General features: G+C 37.7%; 1 protein-coding gene and 1 long non-coding RNA gene across 2 annotated transcripts; one reads left to right on the top strand and one right to left on the bottom strand.

Annotated features, from left to right (window-relative positions):
* The first annotated feature begins 226 nt into the window (after positions 1-226).
* Positions 227-22,686, top strand: LOC123319293 (tyrosine kinase receptor Cad96Ca). Its single transcript, XM_044906179.1, has 9 exons — positions 227-594; positions 5,994-6,088; positions 7,907-8,053; positions 8,521-9,141; positions 10,013-10,141; positions 10,395-10,530; positions 12,521-12,855; positions 16,265-16,546; positions 21,610-22,686. The coding sequence occupies exons 1-9, from the start codon at positions 552-554 to the stop codon at positions 21,832-21,834; spliced, it is 2,013 nt and encodes a 670-aa protein (XP_044762114.1). The 5' UTR covers positions 227-551; the 3' UTR covers positions 21,835-22,686.
* On the bottom strand, positions 5,974-6,460 carry LOC123319294. The gene is made up of 3 exons (XR_006538460.1): positions 6,290-6,460; positions 6,240-6,242; positions 5,974-6,103 (listed from the first exon to the last, which is right to left on the bottom strand). It is a non-coding gene; the product is annotated as an uncharacterized LOC123319294 (long non-coding RNA).
* Positions 22,687-23,268: the final 582 nt, after the last annotated feature.

A 23,268-nucleotide genomic window follows, 5' to 3' on the forward strand; every position in this document is an offset into this window, starting at 1 on the left:
GTAAATCAATGGAATGTAGCAAAAGAGAGCTTAGAGGCAGCCTCCCAAAGATGACATCTGAATTTTTTTTCAATTTTTTTCTTGGTGGAAAAGTACATCAACTCTCAAATCTATTTCTTGCGCATTCGCCATTCGTTGAGACACCTTGGCATCCAACAGAGCTTGTGTACTTTCTAAGCAGGATGACGAACCCATGGTACCCGCTAGACCACTACTCTTTGTATCCGCGACTACCTGTTTGGCTTGTCTACCTGACATCGACCATAATAGTACCATCAAACCCATCGCGCATGTTTGACACAAGTCGTTCTACCACAAACGGGAAAATGATGGAAAAAGGGTGAATTTTCACCACCTTAACGATGCGAAGTGAAGGACCAAAAAGTCCAGAAATGATTGACCAGTTTAAATCCATTTCGAACGATTTTTCTGAGTGAAAACCGTAGATAGAGTGGAAGGAAAACGTTGTTGTTTCTCGTGAATTGTGATAGGAAACTGTGAAATTTGTTTTAGTTTTTCGTCTTAAGTTTGGAGTTTGTGTCGTTTGAAAAATGAAGTTTTTGCTACTTTCTCTAACCTGGATTTTGGTGCAAGGTAAGAGAAAGCGATCAATTGGGTGATTCTGAACATGGTGATGGCTCGAACTTTAGAGATTTTCAATTGAGAAGTTGGACACTCTATTATCCATATCGTTACACCCCAGCAACTACCCGAAAAACTTTCTCCGAACAAAATTCCCAATGTTTTCTCAAGGGAAAATCATCCAGAAGAAAAACTCGCTAAGCATGATGGAAAACCTCTTCTTTCTGCTGTTTAAAATGTTCTGAATGAGTTGGAAATGACGTAAAGCCAATTGTTTGACATTTCCATGGTAGAATGCCTGGGCCGGTAACCTCAGGGTAAAAGAGAAATTGGTGAAAGAGTCAATGGATGAGGATTTAGGTTACGCAGATGACCTTGAACATCCAGTGAACGATTCAGAGCGATGGTTGTTAAAAAATAATAGATATCTAAAATATTTCAACTCGATAGGTTTCGATCAAGGTAGCAGAGGTATCATGCATGACAAATTCCTCTCTATATTCACTAAATCAAGTGAACAGGGTGCTACAACCCTGAAAACTGGCCTAAAGTTCCACAAAGAGTAGTTTACAACTCTTTTTTTCGCATTTTCTGCAGCTTTGAAAAGAGGATCATTAATATGTCATCCAAAAAATTGTAGTTCAAAATTAAAGATAGATTTCTTCATTGGAGAGGGTATGACTTCAGCTAGGTGAACCAAAATTGTCTACTAGTCCTTCGAAAAGTGCTGGGGTAAAAAAAAACAAGAATATATAGTATTTGACAAATGAACCTAGCTCGAAAACACCTATATAATCACATAACTTCCGAAAGGAGTACCTTTATGTCAATTTTCTCTTCCATACTCCACTAGGTTCATTTCTGCCCATAAATATTTCCATTTTGACAAGCCCCTGATTAGCAACAAAGAATTCCTGAAAGAATCTCGAGAATACTTCAGAGATCAACAAGAATTCCTGCCTCCTGGCTCTATTATTAAAATATGAACCTTCTTCACTTCCGAATAAAATGTAACTTTCATCCCAGTTTGAAACTTCTATCGTTCACAGACTTCACTGATCTGGAAAACAAGTAGAGGTATCTTGCACGCCATTTGGTCGATTAATTTCATATTTTTACCATACTTTTGCTGGATTATTTCCCTGTGTTGAGATGGCTTTCTTCAAATACGTAATTTTTACTGCTTGAGAAAGGTTGTACCATTTGCATCATGGGTATTTTCACGAAGCAAAAAACATGTACATGAATTATGAGGAGAAAGTGAAGGTATTATTGCAGCTACAGAGGAGAATTGACTGTTGGGAACCATAGAAACGCCAAAATTGCTGCATACTTTTTTCTTGAGCATTTCTCCTTGTAATTTTCGGATTTTGAGCCGAAAGTAGCCCAAACCTCTCGGGTTTGAATCAATGATGACGAAATCGAGCTCAAAACCATGTGGGATGGATCTTCACGAACCTCATTTTCCTCCGAAAAACGTGGGTTATCTCCTCAGCATCGAATGCATATAAATACGAACAAAAAACCACTTCAAAAGGAGTTATAACGATATTTCTGCCTTTTAAATTCGTCTGATTTCGTATTCAGCTATCTCGTTACAATCCATATCAAACGCATCCGTTTATAATTGAGCTTCGGGTGGTATCGGATTCAGAAAGAAATCCCTGATTTTTTATTCGATATCCTTCTATTCTGCCATTACCAATGACCTGGGAAACCTTATGATGTGGTAATGGGAGGGTGGGTTGGTGAATCATCTGTTTTTTCCCACCTTTATTTCTCCCAAATCGCAATGCAAAAGTTTCACAACAAAGGTTACAACATTCAAAAAATTAATTCATGTAAAATACGAATTTTTGAAGGAAAACAAGGTACTGGAGCCAGCCAACAACCGTTAGTCTAATTTGAATCTCATTAACATTTCAACAATTCCGTCTACTTCAGATTTTCTTGTTAGAATTCACTCGACAGAGAAGAAAAACGACAAGAGCAGAGGAAGACTGTATTTACCGGAAAGAACAAACGTAGTGTGTGATGGAAGACTGAAGAAGGGCGCATAGGAATTCGAAGCTTGTCTCTCCACGGAGAAAATTGAATTTTGTCGACACTGAAATTGAAAGATATTCATCTGTACCCTCCAAGAAAACGCTGAAGAGAGATAGTTAGGGTGCACTTTGTGTGGTTGTTAGAAGTACGTACATGGGGGGTTGAATGCTTGTCGGAAAATTACGAAGCTGTAGTGTACAGGGTGACCCAAACACCTCAAACAATCACCCGAAAGTCGTAGATCTGTTTGGGTTTGAGCTCAAGGCTTTTAGATGTGGAACTGCTGTTAAATTAGGATAAAACGTATTTCCTCAATAGTTTTCGACGTTTTTCAGATGAATAACAGTAGCGTTAATTGGAAAATTCTGTAGCTACCGGGATATAATATGTAGCACCCAATTTTCAGCGGGATCTCTAAAGGGTTTTCAATGAATAGTTTTGGGGAGAATTCCACCGCAAATATTCCAAATAATCAAGCATTAATGCGAGGGAAATAGAGCTATGTGATAATACGTGTAGTTCCCGAAGTTTTAGCCGAAATATGATGAATCAGAGGATATTGTGCCAGGCGAAATTGATCGTGCCAATTTTGGAAGCAATTGTACGCTCCACGATTCGACAGTATCAATTTGAACGTCTATTTTCGGATTGAAACTACGAGTAGGATGCGAAATTTCTGCTACATCGAACGCAATAAGAATTTCGTAATATGTTACCATATATCTGGTTGTAAAGCCAGGCCTACACTGAACGATTTCATTGTGGAAAACAATTTTTAGCTGGATCAAGTGATTTTCATTGATATTCAGTGCCTACAGTTTTAAATATGCTCGGACAGCTCGATTAGCATTTTAAATTGTACTTTTTTGATGTGGGAAAATGCTATAAAGCTTGTTTTAAAATTTGAAATATGATTTGGTAGGCATGTGTACCTTGATATACCCTTCAAGAAGGGTCCTAAAATAATAAGGATTGACCTTCATATACAGAGCCTTCGACTCGTACAAATATTTCAACAGAAGATTCTTAAGGTCCTATACCATTTTTTCTGATTCGGCCCTGATAAAAAGATATAGCCATTTTAAGTTTTCATAATGAGCTGTGCCACCCCTGGAGAAGCAAAATTCTCTTCAGAATAACTAGCTATCACGTTATATATCTGTGGATCTTTCAAACAGAGTTGCATTCAGACAGAGTACCCAATTTTCCGAATATCACTGATATTTTTTGTTTTCGAACATCAAATTACTCGAAAACTGTGCATCAAACTAGAAAATATAAAGAATACTTTTATTTTACGTTCAAATACTCATTAGATAGCGTCCAACTTAGTTTCAAGAGTTGGGTTCTTTGAAGTTTTGGTATTCTTATGGTACGTAATGGTCATAATGGGGACACTGGAAGACGTGGGTGATATCTTGTGTTCGAAAATGATATTATACAAGTTAAGCAATACTTCTGGACAGAGAACTCTTTTAATTGACGCTGGATCGCTGGATTCTTTCCATTATCTACAGATCAAAGAAAAAAATCGATTTCACGACACGATGAATGAAAGTCTCAGAAATTTCAATGAACCCATAGAGTTTCAACGACAGAACTCGAAGGTACATGGCGGACTTAAAACAGGTTAACCAGGATCCACGAAAAGACGCACAGACATAAACGTGACGTCACTATCGACCATGAAAGTTAGTCTAGAATTCCTCGTATGTTCCATACAGATACCAATTTATTGTTCCCCCCTTTCCGAAGACTTTCACTTGGGAATTTCCTATAGGTATCGCGGGTTTAGGACATCGTTGAGGAGGTATACTGCGCGGTTCTTGAAATTTCGAAGTGTGCGATATTAATTAATTGACGGATCAACGTCCTATCTCCTCGTTAAAATGGTCCCAATTAAGGTTTTGAATTTTATTGGTCCCGATACGCAATAACTGCTCTTCCTCAGGAAATTGGTATAACGATATACAGCTTCCGTTAGCCGTCGACAACTTTCATTTCGAATTCGGAAGAAACAACAGTGTTTCCTTAGTTATTCATTCATGTATTTCGATGAAATTGATAATTAAACTCGGTTAAAGTTTCTTAATCAGTCTTATGTCCGCTTAAACCCATTTTGGGCATCAAATTTCAAGTCTGTCGGTTTTTTGGGGAAGAAAAAACTATGTTACGGCTGTCAATTGGCTTTTAAGTTTGGCTATCCAAGGTCCTGGTCTGATCTTTGGTAGTACAAGAATATGATCTGGAGAAAAAAATCTGTTATTTATACCGGTGTTTGAGAATTCCGACTTGCAGCAACGGGTTCTGATTCGTATGCGACTTGCAAGTTAGAATTCTATATGGTTTTTTATAATTCGGACTCAAAACTCAGAATTCTGCCTGGTATCTCAGAATTCCGAATAGCTACTAAGAATTCTGCCTTGTATCTCAGAATTTCGAATAGCTTCTCAGAATTCTGACTTGTATCTCTGGGTTTCGACTTAAAACTCGGATTTCTGCTTCGTATTCGACTTGTGAGTCAAAATTCTGACTTGTGTCTCAGAATTCGGACTCAAAACTCAGAATTCTGCCTTGTATCTCAGAATTCCGAATAGCTACTCAGAATTCTGCCTTGTATCTCAGAATTTCGAATAGCTTCTCAGAATTCTGACTTGTATCTCTGGGTTTCGACTTGAAACTCAGATTTCTGCTTCGTATTCGACTTGTGAGTCAAAATTCTGACTTGTGTCTCAGAATTCGGACTCAAAACTCAGAATTCTGCCTTGTATCTCAGACTTCCGAATAGCTACTCAGAATTCTGTCTTGTACCTCAGAATTTCGAATAGCTTCTCAGAATTCTGACTTGTATCTCTGGGTTTCGACTTGAAACTCAAATTTCTGCTTCGTATTCGACTTGTGAGTCAGAATTCTGCCTTTTATCTCATAATTCCGACTTGCAGCAAGGGGTTTTGATTCGTATACGTCTTGCAAGTCAGAATTCTGCCTTGTTTTTCAGAATTCGGACTCAAAACTCAAAATTCCGCCTTGTATATCAGAATTTCGCCTTGTATCTCAGAATTTAGAATGGCCACTCAGAATTCTGACTTGCATCTCTGGGTTTCGACTTGAAAAGCAGATTTCTGCTCTGTATTCGACTTGTAAGTCAGAATTCTGCCATGTGTCTGGTTTGGCCTCCTTCTAATATTTATAGATTGATGTTCAATTTATCCAAAGTCGAAAAGCATCTATCATCATTACTTCTCGATCAGGTGTGACCCTTATTTTCCAAATCAAGATCCCATTAATTATTCGGTAAAGCTGTCGTTAATCCACCGCTGAGTTTGCCTGAGAAATAACTATATCCAATTCACTTTACGTTGCAGTTCGAGGACAAATTGAGAATACACCGCCAACAGTTTATCTGGAGAGGAATTGGAAGATTTATGACACGGAACCAGTGGGTACCAGGATAGCAGAGGTGAGTTTTTTGTTCCTTTTGCAATCAGAAAAATTCGACCAATAGTCACGAAAATATAGAAGAGGATCCTCCAGTAAATGAACAGTTCGTTGACCTGTACGTCAATTGTAAGGGATGGACTGTCCATTTCGGTCCTAGGGCATGTTTTCACTTTCTCGATCAAAGGGGGTAATGGATTTTGGCAACGAGTGCGGTATTTACCTACTTGAGCAAATATCCTGGTGCGGTTTCCGGGTTCTTTGTGTTCAGCTCTCGAGATGAGAAACTTTGCGAACTTTAAAACGTTGAAATATGTCCCTCGTGGGAACGCAATAACGAATTATTATGTTGCGGAATGAGGTTTATCACCAGAAATACGTAAGATTTATGACGTTCTGGCTTGCAGTTTACGTCTGCGTTACGAAACTTCCCAATGATGTATGTCAACATTGTCAACTTCTCATAGAGGATATCCTCTATGAATTTCGTGTATGATGAGATTGTCAGTTCCGATGCAGAAGAAATATCGCATCGCATTCTTCATCTGCTCGAATACCATTCCTGCAGTAACTCCTAAAGACCGCAATTCCTCCAAATATTTCATTCAAGATTTATTTCTCTATAAACGGTCTCGAAAATAGGGTAAAAGACAATTTCACAAGAAATTCTTCTACATTACACTGTTCAGTATACCGTCAGAATTCTGCCTGGTACTCAGAATTTCACCTTTTATCTCAGAATTCCGAACAGCAACTCAGAATTCTGACTTGTATCTCTGAGTTTCGACTTGAAACGAAGAATTCTGTTCTGTATTCGACTTGTGAGTCAGAATTCTGCCTTGTATCTCAGAATTCCGACTAGCTACTCAGAATTCTGCCTTGTATCTCAGAATTTCGAATAGCTACTCAGAATTCTGAATTGTATCTCTGGGTTTCGACTTAAAACTCAGATTTCTGCTTCGTATTCGACTTGTGAGTCAAAATTCTGACATGTGTCTCAGAATTCGGACTCAAAACTCAGAATTCTGCCTTGTATCTCAGAATTCCGAATAGCTACTCAGAATTCTGCCTTGTATCTCAGAATTTCGAATAGCTTCTCAGAATTCTGACTTGTATCTTTGGGTTTCGACTTAAAACTCAGATTTCTGCTTCGCATTCGGCTTGTGAGTCGAAATTCTGCCTTGTGTCTCAGAATTCGGACTCAAAACTCAGAATTCTGCCTTGTATCTCAGAATTCCGAATAGCTACTCAGAATTCTGCCTTGTATCTCAGAATTTCGAATAGCTTCTCAGAATTCTGACTTGTATCTTTGGGTTTCGACTTAAAACTCAGATTTCTGCTTCGCATTCGGCTTGTGAGTCGAAATTCTGCCTTGTGTCTCAGAATTCGGACTCAAAACTCAGAATTCTGTCTTATATCTCAGAATTCCGACTTGCAACATGGGGTTCTGATTCATATACGACTTGAAAGTCAGAATTCCGCTTTTTTATCTCAGAATTCAGAAAAGCAACTCAGAATTCTGACTTGTATATCTGGGTTTCGACTTAAAACTCAGATTTCTGCTTCGTATTCTATTGTGAGTCAGAATTCTGCCTCGTGTCTCAAAATTCTGCCTTATATCTGTGGGTTTCGACTTATAACTGAGATCAAATCTACTTTTTATTGAAGAATTTCCCTTACAAGTGAAAGTTCAGGCTTGTATTCTGGAATTACGACTGGCAACTCAAAATTCCGACCTGAATTGCCCTTTTTGAAGCTCATATTGTATAATACAACGCGCACAAAATATACAAAACCCATCATTCCAACCTATGCTAATAAATTGACCTCTTTCTTGCAGGCTCATGGCAGTGACCTAGACGGTGACACCCTCAGCTACGGCATCACTCCAATCGTTTACGATGAGACCTTACCAGTGAAGAACCTACCCTTTGTCATCAACGAGACGACGGGGGTGGTGTATCTCAACGAGAGCCTCAAGGGAAGGGTGAGTAGATTAGCAATTATGCTGATGTTATTGTTGCCTTCCGTCTCTTCCGATCCCTGTTGGGGCGGTCGAATTTTTTGGCGCTCATCGGGTTTGAAAAATGGCATACCATGGGGGGTAATAGAAAACTCATTTGTTTGGGGATGCGGCCCGTTATAAAACCGTGTTCAGCATGAATTAGCTATTAGCGGATACATGAAGGATTAATAACGGAAGCATGTTTAGCCTATTCCCCATTCTATCTCGTAAAATGCCGTTTACATGATGTACATGGTTGCTGGTGGACGATTTATTTAGCTGTTGACTAAAGCTGAGAGAATTCATAGATCTTCGGTTGAAATCTTAAAATGTACAACTTAAAATATGTCAGTTCCTCTTAAAGAACACATTCATAACAGATGTTCCAGATGAAAGCAAGAATTGAAGATGAATTTAGATTTGTTCGCTGTATATTCAACTGATTTCAGGCTGGTGAAGACATCCACCTATGGGTCACGGTTTTCGACGGAACTCTCGAAGCCAAAGCAGAAGTATACGTGAACATCCTAAGCTCCTCCTCACCCTCCCAGAAGAGAAAGAACAATTTCGGCGGAGGGGGTAATGGAAGACCCCCATCCTTCCCTTCCCTCCCAAACTTCCCCCCACACTTCCAGGGGTCCATCATAAATCCACCACCGTCAATATCTAACAATCCGAGACCGCTTCCCAAACATCCGTACTTCCAAAAAACCACCTACACGCAGCCTAAACCATCGTTGAAACGGCCTGGTTCAGGTGGTGACAGCAACAACAGTAAGACGTACTTGAGGCCCATCACTTCGAGCACAACCACAAGTAGCTCTACCACAACAACTACTACTAGGACTACGTCCTATCCAACTGGAGTTAGGAAGAAGGTAGAACTGGAGGGTGTTGAGCTGTCCAATGATGTTGAAACGAAAGGCAAGGCAGTGAAGACGGTACCAGATGTTAAGATGAACATCATTCCAGTACTGGCCGTTTGTGGTGTTTTTCTAGTTGTGGCTTTCACAGCTGTCCTGTTCCGCAGAAGATTGAATCTGGGGAAATCGGATGAAAAGGATGACATGGTGAGTTAAGAACAAAGGTAGATTGCTTTTTCTTTTGCTTCGACTGATTTTCTTCCTATTCCCCTCCGGTGTATGACAGGAAGGTTAGGCTGTTGTCTAAACTTGTTAGGATTCCCGACAACTTCCTCATTCAAGTTGTGTGAATTCATGAGCAGAAGAGGAAAACCAGAATAATCCCAAGAGTCCTGATACTCCTGATCCTATTATCCCAATTCGAATTCGTTTCAACAATGCTCCAATAATAGATAGTAGCTTAAAAAAAAACTCCACCCACTGAGAAAAGGGAACATAATCAAAACAAACTTTTCTTCGTATCATTCTCCCAATATCCACCATATAGAAAACCAATAAAATGGCCTCAAACTAAGGCAAACAAAAATCCCATTATGCTCCTAATTATACCAAGAAATTGTTAGTGCTAACAACATAAATTCAATTAGTTCCCTAATTGATCGATATATTCCAATTCGAAGTTGTACGATTCCGAATTGTACTCCCTACGTAGGACAGAGGAATATCCTGAAAGGAATGGTTCATCAATTATTTAGTGCATTCCCAAAGGGGTCGTAAAAAGTTAGGTCAACAAATATTGTACTCCTGAATCTGTACCTATAGAATTTCCCAGTCAATATAGAAGATCGACAAGTTGAGAAAGTTTAGACAGGCTGAATTTAATTGTAGAAAATTGGTGTCATCAAGAAGTTGGATCTTTATTCGAAGGTTTGAATATTGAATACGTGATTTCAACCAGAGTTTCATAACATGTAACGTATGTTTCGTTGTTAAATCATCTTCAGGTGAATGAGATGAGAAAATTTTAGCAGTATCTTCTCGAAGATAATCCTTCATGAGTTTCTTGTTCCATTTGCAGAGGAAAGATTCTTCAGGAGGTACTATTGTTCTTCAAGAAGATCCCGGACATGCCATGCAAAATTGGAGAGGTCCTAGAGCTTTTAGTAACAGATACGAGCCTTGGGATCGAGACACAAATCATAATCAGGTGAGGAAATATCCAAAGTACAAGTAATCATTCTGCATCGTGTTAATTTTTTCTGCATTCCTTGATAGCTCGAATAACAAATCCCTCATTTATGTACCAACAATAGGTGAACGAATACAAGGAATTCTCTCACGAAAAAAAGCGTGTGGAATATTAATGGACTCAACCATCATCATTAATATGTTCGTCGTGGAAACAACTCATTGTTCTTAGTAGTAATCTTCGATAATAAATCGAAATAATCCTATTTCAGACTTCTGAACAGCTGAGTACGCCTATCAACAAACCTGACAGATGGGAATTTCCCAGGCACAGATTGAAATTCTTCAACATTTTGGGGGAAGGAGCTTTCGGGCAAGTTTGGAAGTGCGAAGCCATCGATTTGGACGGTAAATACACAGATATGTATATTCTTGAGATAAATTCATCAATACTGGGTTCTGTTTTCTATGTCACATGAAAAAAGAAACCAATAATAATTGGAGAACTGAAACTAGAATTAAATGTGTGCTATATGCCTGTACTATCTTATCTCCTTGTCGACTTTTTTCTGTGATCTATGTGAAACCATACATCAGTCCCTTCAACGCAAAGAACATCGAAGAAAAGTACATACTTCGAATCCCTCGTAGTCTTATATCAAACGTAGAAGACGAGAAAAACGTTAAATCAATCGGATTGCTCCAGATACTGTAGTGTACGTGATTTGTTTCCTTTGCCTCCAAATCGGAATGAGATAATGAGACTGTCGAAGAAGTAATCTCATTGTGCTTCGTATAAGGACACTGGAAATTCGAGACCCGACTTCGATGGTCCTTCGAAAGTGTATCTGGAACGCTGTGCTCTCCAGCTCAGTGGATGTCGGTTCTGAATTCTTGTAACTCGGTTCAAAGGGAATTACTGATCGAAATCTCACGGATATTCCTTTTAGCATATTACTAAATTATCATTTCGATAGAAAAGATCCAAATAAAGATGTGATATCGATTCAAGTTTGCTCGAATAAATGGAATGTAACGTGGGAAAATCAGTTCAGAGAGTTTTTAGAGATAGTCAATGTTCGAGTCGTTTATCTCTCAATAAAAGTAACCGTAGATGGAAATGTGATACATATTCTGAAAGAGCAACTCTTCTAGTAATAAATCTGAGAATTTCATCCATCTTGGCGCAACCGTTCGGTCTTGACGAATTTTTAACTGAACCCACCTTTTTCAGGATTTTTCTAAGGTCAGCTTTAGAGTCGTTTATCTCTCAATAAAAGTAACCGTAGATAAAAATGTGATACATATTCTGAAAGAGCAACTCTTCTAATTGGAAATCTGAGAATTTCATCCATCTCGGCGCAACCGTTTGGTCTTGACGAATTTTTAACTGAACCCATCTTTTTCAGGATTTTTCGAAGGTCAGCTTTAGAGTCGTTTATCTCTCAATAAAAGTAACCGTAGATGAAAATGTGATACATATTCTGAAAGAGCAACTCTTCTAATTGTAAATCTGAGAATTTCATCCATCTCGACGCAACCGTTCGGTCTTGACGAATTTTTAACTGAACCCATCTTTTTCAGGATTTTTCTAAGGTCAGCTTTAGAGTCGTTTATCTCTCAATAAAAGTAACCGTAGATGGAAATGTGATACATATTCTGAGAGAGCAACTCTTCTAGTTAAAAATCTGAGAATTTCATCCATTTCGACGCAACCGTTCGGTCTTGACGAATTTTTAACTGAACCCATCTTTTTCAGGATTTTTCGAAGGTCATCTTCCGAGTCGTTTTTCTCTCAATAAAAGTAACCGTAGATGGAAGTGTGATACATATTCTGAAAGAGCTACTCTACTAGTAAAAAATCTGAGAATTTCATTCATCTTGGCGCAACCGTTCGGCCTTGACGAATTTTTAACTGAACCCACCTTTTTCAGGATTTTTCGAAGGTCAACTTTAGAGTCGTTTATCTCTCAATAATAGTAACCGTAGATGAAAATGTGATACATATTCTGAAAGAGCAACTCTTCTAATTGAAAATCTGAGAATTTCATCCATCTCGGCGCAACCGTTCGGTCTTGACGAATTTTTAACTGAACCAATCTTTTTCAGGATTTTTCGAAGGTCAGATTTCGAGTCGTTTATCTCTCAATAAAAGTAACCGTAGATAGATATGTGATACATATACTGAAAGAACGACTCTTCTAGTAAAAAATATGAAATTTTTCCGCGTTTACCATATTAAAAGGTCAAGTAAACACATTTTACCGGTATGAAATTAAAGTTTTTCCGCTTCAAAAGCGAAACGAGTCCTTTCAACCCAAACTTCCCCATTTAGCCTTATCTAAAACAAACCCATTTCCTTCCACCAGCCACTATTTCACCCGTAAACGTTTTACAGATAAAGAAAAGGTGTCTGTAGTAGCAGTCAAGACCCTCAAAGAGAACGCCAACGAGAAAGAACGCTCCGATCTGGCCTCGGAGCTGCAGGTGATGAAGATGCTGGAACCCCATCCTAACGTTATCAGGCTACTCGGATGCTGCACAGACAAAGAGCCCATTCTGCTCATTATGGAATACGTGAGCAGGGGCAAGCTGCAGAGCTATTTGAGGAACTCGAGGGCCGAGAGATATTACAATAACATGCATGGACAGAGCAAATCGCTGACTTCCAGGGATTTGACTTCGTTCCTGTATCAGGTCGCTAAGGGTATGGATTATCTGTCTGCAAATGGGGTGAGTTTTTCGATACGGTCGAGTTCGGTCTTGTTAGGGGAGGATTTGGCTCGTTTTCGGTTGAGGAATGGGTTCGGATCGGTGGGAATTGAGGATATTATGCTGGTTGTTTTATGTTTGAGAATTACAGCGTTTTCTCTATTGTTTTACTATTGGGAAAGTCGTTTTAGACATTTTTTTCTTATCGTTATGAAGTAGTTTGAAATTTGTTAGCAAATTGGATAGAATTCGTTTTAAATCTGTTCGAAATTTGTTCGAAATACTTGTTTAATTTGTTTGAAATTTATTTGAAATTCGTTAGACACTTTTTTGAAACTTTTTTTGAAATATATTTTCGATGTGGTTGAAATATGTTTGCAATTTGTAAGAAATTTGTTTGCGATTAGTTGAGAGTGTGTTTCTTCAGTTTAAACTCCTGTGAAATTTGTTCGAATTGTTTGAAATTCGATGGGAATTCGAGTAAAATCTGTTTATTTATTTCAAATTCTTGAGGATTTCATTCAACAATTTGTTGGAAATTCCTTTGAAACTTGTTTGAAATTTGTTAAGATTTTGTACGGAATCAGTTTCATCGGTTGAAATCTGTTCGAAATCTGTTCGAAATTCTTGTGAAATTTATATGAAATTTGTTTGGAATTTTTTTGAAAATCTGTTTGCGATTCGTGAAGAATTATGAACTCTCTTTCTTCATTTGAAATCCGACTGAAATTTATTCGAATTTATCTGAAGTTGTTTGGAATTTCTCTGAAATTTAATTAAAATTTGTTAGAAACTTGTTCACGATTTGACTAATTTTGTTCGAAATTTGATAGAAAGTTGAGTGAAATCTGTTTGTTTATATCAAATTAATGAGGAATTAATTCACAGTTTGTTGGAAATTCATCTGAAATTTGTTTGAAATTCGTTACTATTTTGTACGAAATCTACTTGAGCAGTTGGAATTAGCTTGAAATTTGTTTGAAATCTGTTCGAAATCTTATTGAAATTTGTGAACCTAGCTTTGAACAAATTCGCGAATTTAAATTAAATTAACTAATTTCACTCAATTCCGTACGAATTTGTTTCAGTTTATTTGAAATATAGGAGATAGGCTTAATCACATCCATGATACCCTCGACTTTTCATCCCTAGGTGTCACCCACTCGAAAACAGCGGGTCTAACACCCTAAAAATTGTTTTTTTCTGTTCCCACCCGACGTCCGTATTCAAGTCTTCCTTATTATAAAGTAGCTTTTTCAATTCTTCCCCCAAAAACCGCCCTATAACCCTGTCCTTTGTGATGTATAGTCTTATCACGTGTGCAACGGATCGACGATCTCTATGACGAAGACGTGTACGCTAGGCTTTAAAATGAATAATTTATGGTCCGGGGGAAAACTTGAAGAATGAAAATTTCTTTCGCTTTCGGTTTCAAATATTCAGAGAATGGAATAATATGCGAGGTACAAATTGAATTGCGAGAATAGGTGCGATTTATGGCTGCGAAAGGGGAGGTTTATTAAAGAAATGCTAAAGCAATAAGTCTGTGTAACTGGCAGGATGATGTAGCAGTGAACATACAGTGTAAAAAAGGCTCAGAAATCCACCAGTGACTGATAGGAGAGATACATTCAGGCTTTGGGTATGAAGAGTTGATTTTTGGTAAACCCTTGCAGATGGAAATTAAAAATTTGAAACTCCTATGAAATATTCACCAAAACTCTTCCTCCCCATAAGGCATTGGTAGCTCTGAAGGCTTTGGGAAGGCTCAATTATGTCAGTGATTCAACTAAATGTTCCATATTAGATATTCTCTGCAAATAACCACGATGGTATTGGGAGGATTAGGGACTAGGGAAAACTATCACAATTGGGTTATAACTCGGTTATTGTATTCGGATATGGTAGAGAGTTACGAATCATAAATTTCATGAGTTATTGCTGGAAAACCAAACAGTCCATGCCGTATTTCCTCCCACACTTCGAGTAATTCTTTTAAGAGCCGTGCTGTTTGATTTATTTCGTGAACGAATGCGTATTATTTATATTCATGCGAAGATAACGAAAAGGAAATTTCCTTATTTATTTTCTTCATGAATTTCGACCTAGCCCTGTGAGAGACATTGGAAATCGGAGTATTTTTCTTGGGCGAGTTCGAGCTATGTTGAGAATGGAGTGGGTTTCATCCAGCAATTGGCTGAAGAAATCATCAGTGCAGTGAATTTGTTAGAAATCTGTTTGAAATATCTTGAAAATTTGAGTGAAATTAGCATGAAATTCGTTGGAGATTTGTTTGAAATTTGTGGCAAATTTTCAGATTTATATGAAATCTCTTTGAAATTTTTGGGAAATTCTTGTGGAATTTGTTTGAAATTTGTCGAAACTTGCTTGAAATTCATTTGGTATCGAGGAACATCCAAACGAATCATGAAACATCTGATATAATTGAGAGTGAAGAAGTATTGGCTCTTGATGAATTCGCGACATCTCAAGAATGTGGCACTCTGGAATTTCGTGTGACTTTTTTTGAAATTTGCATGAGATTTGTCGAAAAATGGATAAGATCAAGAGTGGAATTTGTTTATAATTTGTTCTATACTTGTTCGAAATTTGTTTGTAATCTGTCTGAACTTGAAACTTCATTTGAAATTTATCTGAAATTTGTTTGAAGTTTGGTTGGAAATTTTTCTGAAATTCATGTGAAATTTGTTTGAAGTTTGTCGAAACTTGCTTGAAATTCATTTGGTATTATGAAACATCTGATATAATTGAGAATGAAGAAGTATTGGCTCTTGATGAGTTCGTGACATTTCAAGAATGACGCACCCTTGGGGATGATTCGTTTGAAATTTGCTCAAGTTTGCAATTCGAATTTGAAATCTGTTGAAACTTATTGGAATTTCATTTCACTTTTTGAAATTTGAAAGAGTGGAATTCGTTTATAATTTGTTCGATACTTGTTTGAAATTTGTTTGCAATCTGTATGAACTTGGAAGTTCATTTGAAATTCTTCAGAAATTCATCTGAAATTTGTTTGAAGTTTGATTGGAAATATTTCTGAAATTCATGTGGAATTTGTTTGAAATTTGTAGAAACTTGCTTGAAATTCATTCGATATTGAGGAATATCCAAAGTAATCATGAAACATCTGATATAATTGAGAGCGAAGAAGTATTGGCTCTTGATGAGTTCGTAACATTTCAAGAAAGAGGCAAATGAGGAAGTTCATGTGACTTCTTTGAAATTTGCATAAGATTTGTCGAAAAATGGATGATATTAAGAGTGGAATTTGATTGTAATTTGTTCGATACTTGTTTGAAATTTGTTTGAAATCTCTCTGTACTTGAGAAATGTGTCAGAAATTTATCCGAAATTTGTTTGAAATTTGAATGGAATTCATTTTCATTTATCGATGATGCTTATGTTTCAGATAATCCACAGGGACCTGGCGGCGAGGAACGTCCTGATCACGGAGGATCAAGTCTGCAAAGTGGCGGACTTCGGATTCGCTCGAGACGTGATCGCCTCCCACGTCTACGAGAGAAAGAGCGAGGGGCGGCTGCCCATCCGGTGGATGGCCCCGGAATCGCTCTACGACAACATTTTCTCCGTTAAATCCGACGTGTGGAGTTTCGGAATACTGATGTGGGAGGTGGTGACGCTGGGCAGCACGCCGTACCCTGGGATGAGCGCCTCGGACGTCATGAAGAAGGTGAGTTGGGGTACTGACACGATTTCCCCCGAAAAAAAGACTTCAGTGGAAGTCCATTGGATTTTAGATGGATATCCGGTTGATTTCCAACGATGGATAAGATGAAACATCCTTATGGATTTCCATTGGATATCCGAAACACCTTTAGGCGGATAGCGATAGGGTTTTCGTCTGTGGACTTAAGTGTCCGTGGATATCTGTTAATTTTAACAATATATCCAATGGATTTCCAGTGCATATATCATGATTTCCAGTGGATATCTGTCGATTGACGAAGTGTATGGGATGAAATTTCATATATATTTGCTTTCAACCAATTAAGACGTCCATTCGATATCCAAAACATCCACACACTGTGATATCCAGTGGATTTTCAACGATAGATAAGGTGAAACATCCTTATGGATGTCCATTGGATATCCGAAAAACCTTTAGGCGGATAGCTATAGGGCTTTCGTCTGTAGACTTAAGTGTCCATGAATATCTGTTAATTTTAACAATATATCCAATGGATTTCCAGTGGATATATCATGAATTCCAGTGGATATCTGTCGATTGACGAAGTGTATGGGATGAAATTCCATATATATTTGCTGTCAACCAATTTAGACGTCCATTCGATATCCAAAACATCCACACACTGCGATATCCAGTGGATTTTCAACGATAGATAAGGTGAAACATCCTTATGGATGTCCATTGGATATCCGAAAAACCTTTAGGCGGATAGCTATAGGGCTTTCGTCTGTAGACTTAAGTGTCCATGGATATCTGTTAATTTTAACAATATATCCAATGGATTTCCAGTGGATATATCATGAATTCCAGTGGATATCTGTCGATTGACGAAGTGTATGGGATGAAATTCCATATATATTTGCTGTCAACCAATTTAGACGTCCATTCGATATCCAAAACATCCACACACTGCGATATCCAGTGGATTTTCAACGATAGATAAGGTGAAACATCCTTATGGATGTCCATTGGATATTAGGCGGATAGCGATAGGGTTTTCGTCTGTAGACTTAAGTGTACATGGATATCTGTTAGTTTTAACGATATATCCAATGGATTCCAGTGGATATATAATGAAATCCAGTGGATACCTGTCGATTGACGAAGTGTATTGGATGAAATTCCATATATATTTGCTGTCAACCAATTCAGAAGTCCATTCGATATCCAAAACATCCACACACTGGGATATCAAGTGGATTTTCAACGATAGATAAGGTGAAACATCCTTATGGATGTCCATCGGATATCCGAAACACCTTTAGGCGGATAGCGATAGGGTTTTCGACTGTAGACATAAGTGTCCATGGATATCTGTTAATTTTAGCAATATGTCCAATGGATTTCCAGTGAATATATCATGAAATCCAGTGGATATCTGTCGATTGACGAAGTGTATGGGATGAAATTCCATATATATTTGCTGTCAACCAATTCAGACGTCCATTCGATATCCAAAACATCCACACACTGGGATATCCAGTGGATTTTCAACGATAGATAAGGTGAAACATCCTTATGGATATCCATTGGATATTCGAAACACAATTAGGCAGATAGCGATAGGGTTTTCGTCTGTAGACAAAAGTGTCCATGGATTTCTGGTAATTTTAACAATATATCCAATGGATTTCCAGTGGATATATCATGAATTCCAGTGGATATCTATCGATTGACGAAATGTATGGGATGAAATTTCATATATATTTGCTGTCAACCAATTTAGTCGTCCATTCGATATCCAAAACATCCACTACGTATCTATCGATGGACGTCCACACACTGGGATATCCATGTGGATAATCCATCCCAGATTTCCTTCAATTTGAAGCTCCCTTCTATTTCTCTAAGGCCCTAAATTCTCAGGCCCAATGCTTGGACGTGGAATCTGAAGATTTTCCTCATTTACGATCGGATATTTTCGTCCAAGTACAAAATAAGAATATAAAAATGCCCCTTCGGATATTATCTGCTTCACGACACTATTAAATGGTCGGGTAGAACGAGCCAGAAGAAAAAACAGCGATAAAATCCTTTTTAATTTATGAACTCCGAGCAACGGTGAAGATTTCATATCGGAACTAGAGGGACAACTTCGCTGGAAATTTATCGGAAAATGGAATTTGCCGGGAGCTTCACTAGCAGAACGAATTTATGACTTATACAGTTTTTCCACGATAATAATCTGCTTTGATTTGTCGCACGATTGAAATTGATTCCGAGTTATGGTGACAGAAGGGGCCCTGAAGATGGGCTTCCAAAAAAAAACGTGTGTTCGCGTTTTTGGAATTCGTTGGAATATCATTTTCCAACCCCGTTCGACTAGGAGCATTTTCCGATCATATTGAACTTCCCATATCGCAGTTTGAGCTCCGTACGTGACATAATTCGCCGGATAATACTGTGGAAAAGTTTTCGATGCAGGTGTTCGGAACTGTGGAAAATTCGCAGACTGTTCCAAGCAGCAGAAATTCTTTTCCTTTCAGAACAACGCAGATAAGTTATGAATGTACAATTTTGCACGAGGATGTATTGTTATCTTGTTAGATAGACCAGTTCTATGCATAATGAATATTGCGTTACCATAGCAACGAATAATAACTCATTAGAAGTGTCAGCGTGAAGTTTGAGGTCAAAAATTAAACCAGAGTTTCGCAATAAATTAAAGGAAAGAAGATGTCCACCGAAATTGTGAAATTCGAAAAATTGGGGTATTGAGCCATCATCAAGTACCTGTATTTGAAAGGGTTAAGAGGTAAGCAGATTTACGAAGATGCTTTATACCCTTGGTGATCAATGTCCTTCGTATGCGACCGTGAAAAATTGGACTACAAGCTTCAAAAGAGGTAAATTTTTCATTGAAGATGATGACCGATCGGGAAGGCCAGTTTCTGTGTCAGTCCCCGAAAATATCGATGCAGTTCATGACATGATTTTATCAGACCGACGAATTGGGCTAAAACGGATATCTGAAGCACTGAATATTTCATACGAACGCGTTCATCCTATAGTTCGCGTCAATTTGGACATGACAAAAATTGCTGCAAAATGGATACCCAAACGGTTGAATATTGACCAAAAACGTGCAAGGGTAGAAGCATCGCGTTCGATCTGTGCTCGATTTGAAAACGATGTAGACCTCTTAAATCGAATTGTTACTATGGATGAGACTTGGGTACATTTCTACGATCCAGAAACAAAGCAACAATCGATGGAATGGCGACACTCTGGTTTTCCAAGACCTAAGAAGTTTCGTGTCCAAAAATCTGCTGGAAAAGTTCTTGCTTCAGTTTTTTGGGATTGCCATGGAGTAATCATGATTGATTTTTTGGATAAGGGTAGAACAATAACCGGAGATCACTATCGACATTACTGACCACTCTACGGGAAAAAATTGAAGAGAAAAGACGAGGAAAGCTATCCAGAGGTGTTTTGTTTTTGCAGGACAATGCCTCTGCATACAAATCTCATGTTGCCATGCAAAAAATTCGTGATTTCTGGTTTAAATTACTAGAACACCCCCCTTATTGACCAGATTTGGCTTCATCCGACTATCATATCTTTCCTCAACTGAAAATAGTTTAAAAGGTCGTAAATTTTCTAACAACGAGGAGGTAATAAAAGCTGTGGAGGTCTGGTTTGCAGAGCAAGAAGAAAAATTTTTTTTCAAAGGTCTAGAGACGTTGCAGGTTCTCGGTAATAAATGTATCCAATTAAGAGGAGAATATGTTGAGTACTAAAATATTGTGACACTGAAATTTTGTTTGGTTCTATAGTAAGCTAAGAATTTTTGAATATATCCTCGTAAATGATGTACCAAAACCTAGGTCACATTGTCTTCGATTCACAACGATTTGAGTTAAGTCACAGAATGAAATCTCGGCAGTAAAAACAGTCTACATTCGTTGATGACTTTGCCATTAATTTTGCTGATGATGCAGTAACATCTTCACGGCTACTAGTTAATTGCTCACCCTTTAAGAATAGCATCAACTTCAACAAAATAAATAGATACTCCAATCGGAAAATACAAGCTATACACTCGAATTGATTCGATGCACTTTACACAAGACAATTTAATTAGGATAATAATCTCACAGCGTAGGTGGCGACAAGATCTTTGAAATATTCATGAAACTGGAGGGTGGTTGAGATAAATCAAGAAGAACGATTATTGTGAACACAGCCTCGCAGACGAGTTCAAGATTCCAATGACGGTAATTTTGGTGATTTACGACCGCTCCTCGAAAACCAATTTTTTCGATGTGAAGAAGCGTTCTGATGGGAGATTTGGCTCAGTTTTAGGGATGATTCATCGGTGAATCTGAGCTGTTTTATTGTACAAGGTGATTCTTGGACTGTATTACTCGTTTCCTAGAAATATAGCTTGGTTTATTATGGGTTAAATTGAGACATTTGGGATCTGTATTCAGTAATGACGAATTTCAACTTTTTTTTGTCATATTCTTCAATGCGAAGCATGAATCCCTTCTGCAATTGAATTCATTATGAACTATCGCGGTTTCCTCGTGTATTAAAACACAATTATGTTCACAATTATTCCGAACAAAAGCCTCTATTACAAATGCATAAGCACATCTAATGAAATTTACGAGCCAAACCAAAAACGAGGTTATGAATTTTATCACTATGGAAATAAAACTGATGGTAGGAACGTTCGCTAATTGAACTACGTCTGAAAAACTAGGCTGTCTTATGTTGTTTTGTTTGTAGAAAACTGAAACGACTATTTATTCTGGAGTTTGGATGTGTCCAAGGCTTTTTCCAGTTGACAAACTGAATAAATATTGTCATCTGACACATTTTGCAGTTAATTTAGGTCATCTTCGAACGTTGTTTCGTTTTACTATTTTATTTATCTTTTTTTTATTATTTTATATCATTTATGATTCGAATCCACTTCGGTTTTCTGCCTTATTTCTCATTTTTGTTCGTCTACTTGTTATCAACCTGATGATTGTGTATTTTGCGAAAAAATGATTCAAATTAACGTCAGCATTACTTCAAATTTAATTTTTTTTCAGGTCAGAGATGGTTATCGACTGGACAAGCCTGAGCATTGTAGGAGGGAGCTGTACAACATAATGTATTACTGTTGGGACAAGGATCCTAAACAAAGGCCAAACTTCGGCGAATGCGTGGGTCTGCTAGAGAAGCTGCTAATGACGGAAACAGACTACATTGAACTGGAGAGATTCCCTGACCACTCTTATTACAACATGGTCAGTTTGAGCGGTGAAAAGTTATGAACTCTATTTTCCGATCTGCATCTGGTGAGTTCGGTATGGAAGAGATCGAAGTAAAGACTGAAGTGATTTGTATCATAAAATCGGTGCTACGTTAAGCGTGCAGCCGTTTTGAGAACTTTGGAAATTGTGTCCACTTATATAAAACATTTTATTTCACTGCCCAAACGTTCTGAGGTAAAAACTGTGTTATCTTTCGAATGGAAACTGACTCTAGGGTGTGGAGAAATAACTGTTTGAAAGAAATTGCTGTAAATTCTTTGTTATTGTAAGTTTCAACATGTCTCAAGCTTTTGTTGAAACTTTTCTCTTCAATCTTCTTATTGGAGTATAATAATGGGGAAATATAGGAGGCCTTAGCAGCTGTTGTGAAATTTTAAAAGGTGTTGTAATCTTCTTGTAGTCAGGGAAATATTCATTGAGAAACATACGTGATATTATCGCTCTAGAAGATGCCAGAGAGTATGTTTTACCGATCAAAAATGATGATTTTAACCCCAAGAAAGTTTAGAAGAGTGTCACTTAATTTCTGAGTCATTGAGGTATGAAATTGGTCCATTAAATCTTGCTGGATGACACTTATATCTCGAGTATTCACTGTGAAACAGTTTGACTCTTCTGGATTCGAATGAAAAATGGAAACGATGCCAAAAATTTAACCTTGGATCATATTGTACATACGTTTATTATAGTTTTTGAGTATTGTGTTCTCAACTTGAGTATTTTATTCCATTTAATAAATTATTAAAAGATGCGGAAGTTGTTTTGTTTTATCGATCATTTTTTCTTTAATTTCCACTTATAACCAATGTATGGATTGATATTTATCGTAAAATTATATACTTTGAGAAGTTGGTTTACTGATTTTTTCATCCTTTATTGGAAGCTGTTCCCAAAGCTAATCTAATCCAACCTATCCTAACCAAATCTGAACTAACCTAAGACCACCAAATCTAACCTTACCCAACCAAACCTAACCTAACACAACCAAATCTGACCTAACCTAACCAAATCTAACCTAACCTGACCAAATCTAACCTAACCTAACACAACCAAACCTAATCTGATCTAACCTAATCTAACCTAACCAAAAGTGTGATAATTTCAAGTGTGGTTATGTTTTTTCACATCATTATCCGAAAAATGAACCAAAATTCATGGAGAAAGTTGGGAGAGGATATTCGAGACATTAATTCAAACTTTTTTACCCTCTCGTTCGCGATAACGTATCAAAATGAGGGCAAAACTTCCCAATTCTGATTCCAGAGTTCCAAACTAGGCGACCGAATATTAGATGGAGCCCATTTAATAATCATACGGAAGAGTTGATTGAAATTCGCAATTCTGCCAGCTTTATGGAAATCACGAACAGGTTTTTTATTCGGATTTCATCGGGAGATAGAGGTGGGGTTATTGAGGGTCAGATTAGAGAATACT

Source organism: Coccinella septempunctata, chromosome 8 (assembly GCF_907165205.1).
Source record: "Coccinella septempunctata chromosome 8, icCocSept1.1, whole genome shotgun sequence".
Lineage (NCBI taxonomy): Eukaryota > Metazoa > Arthropoda > Insecta > Coleoptera > Coccinellidae > Coccinella > Coccinella septempunctata.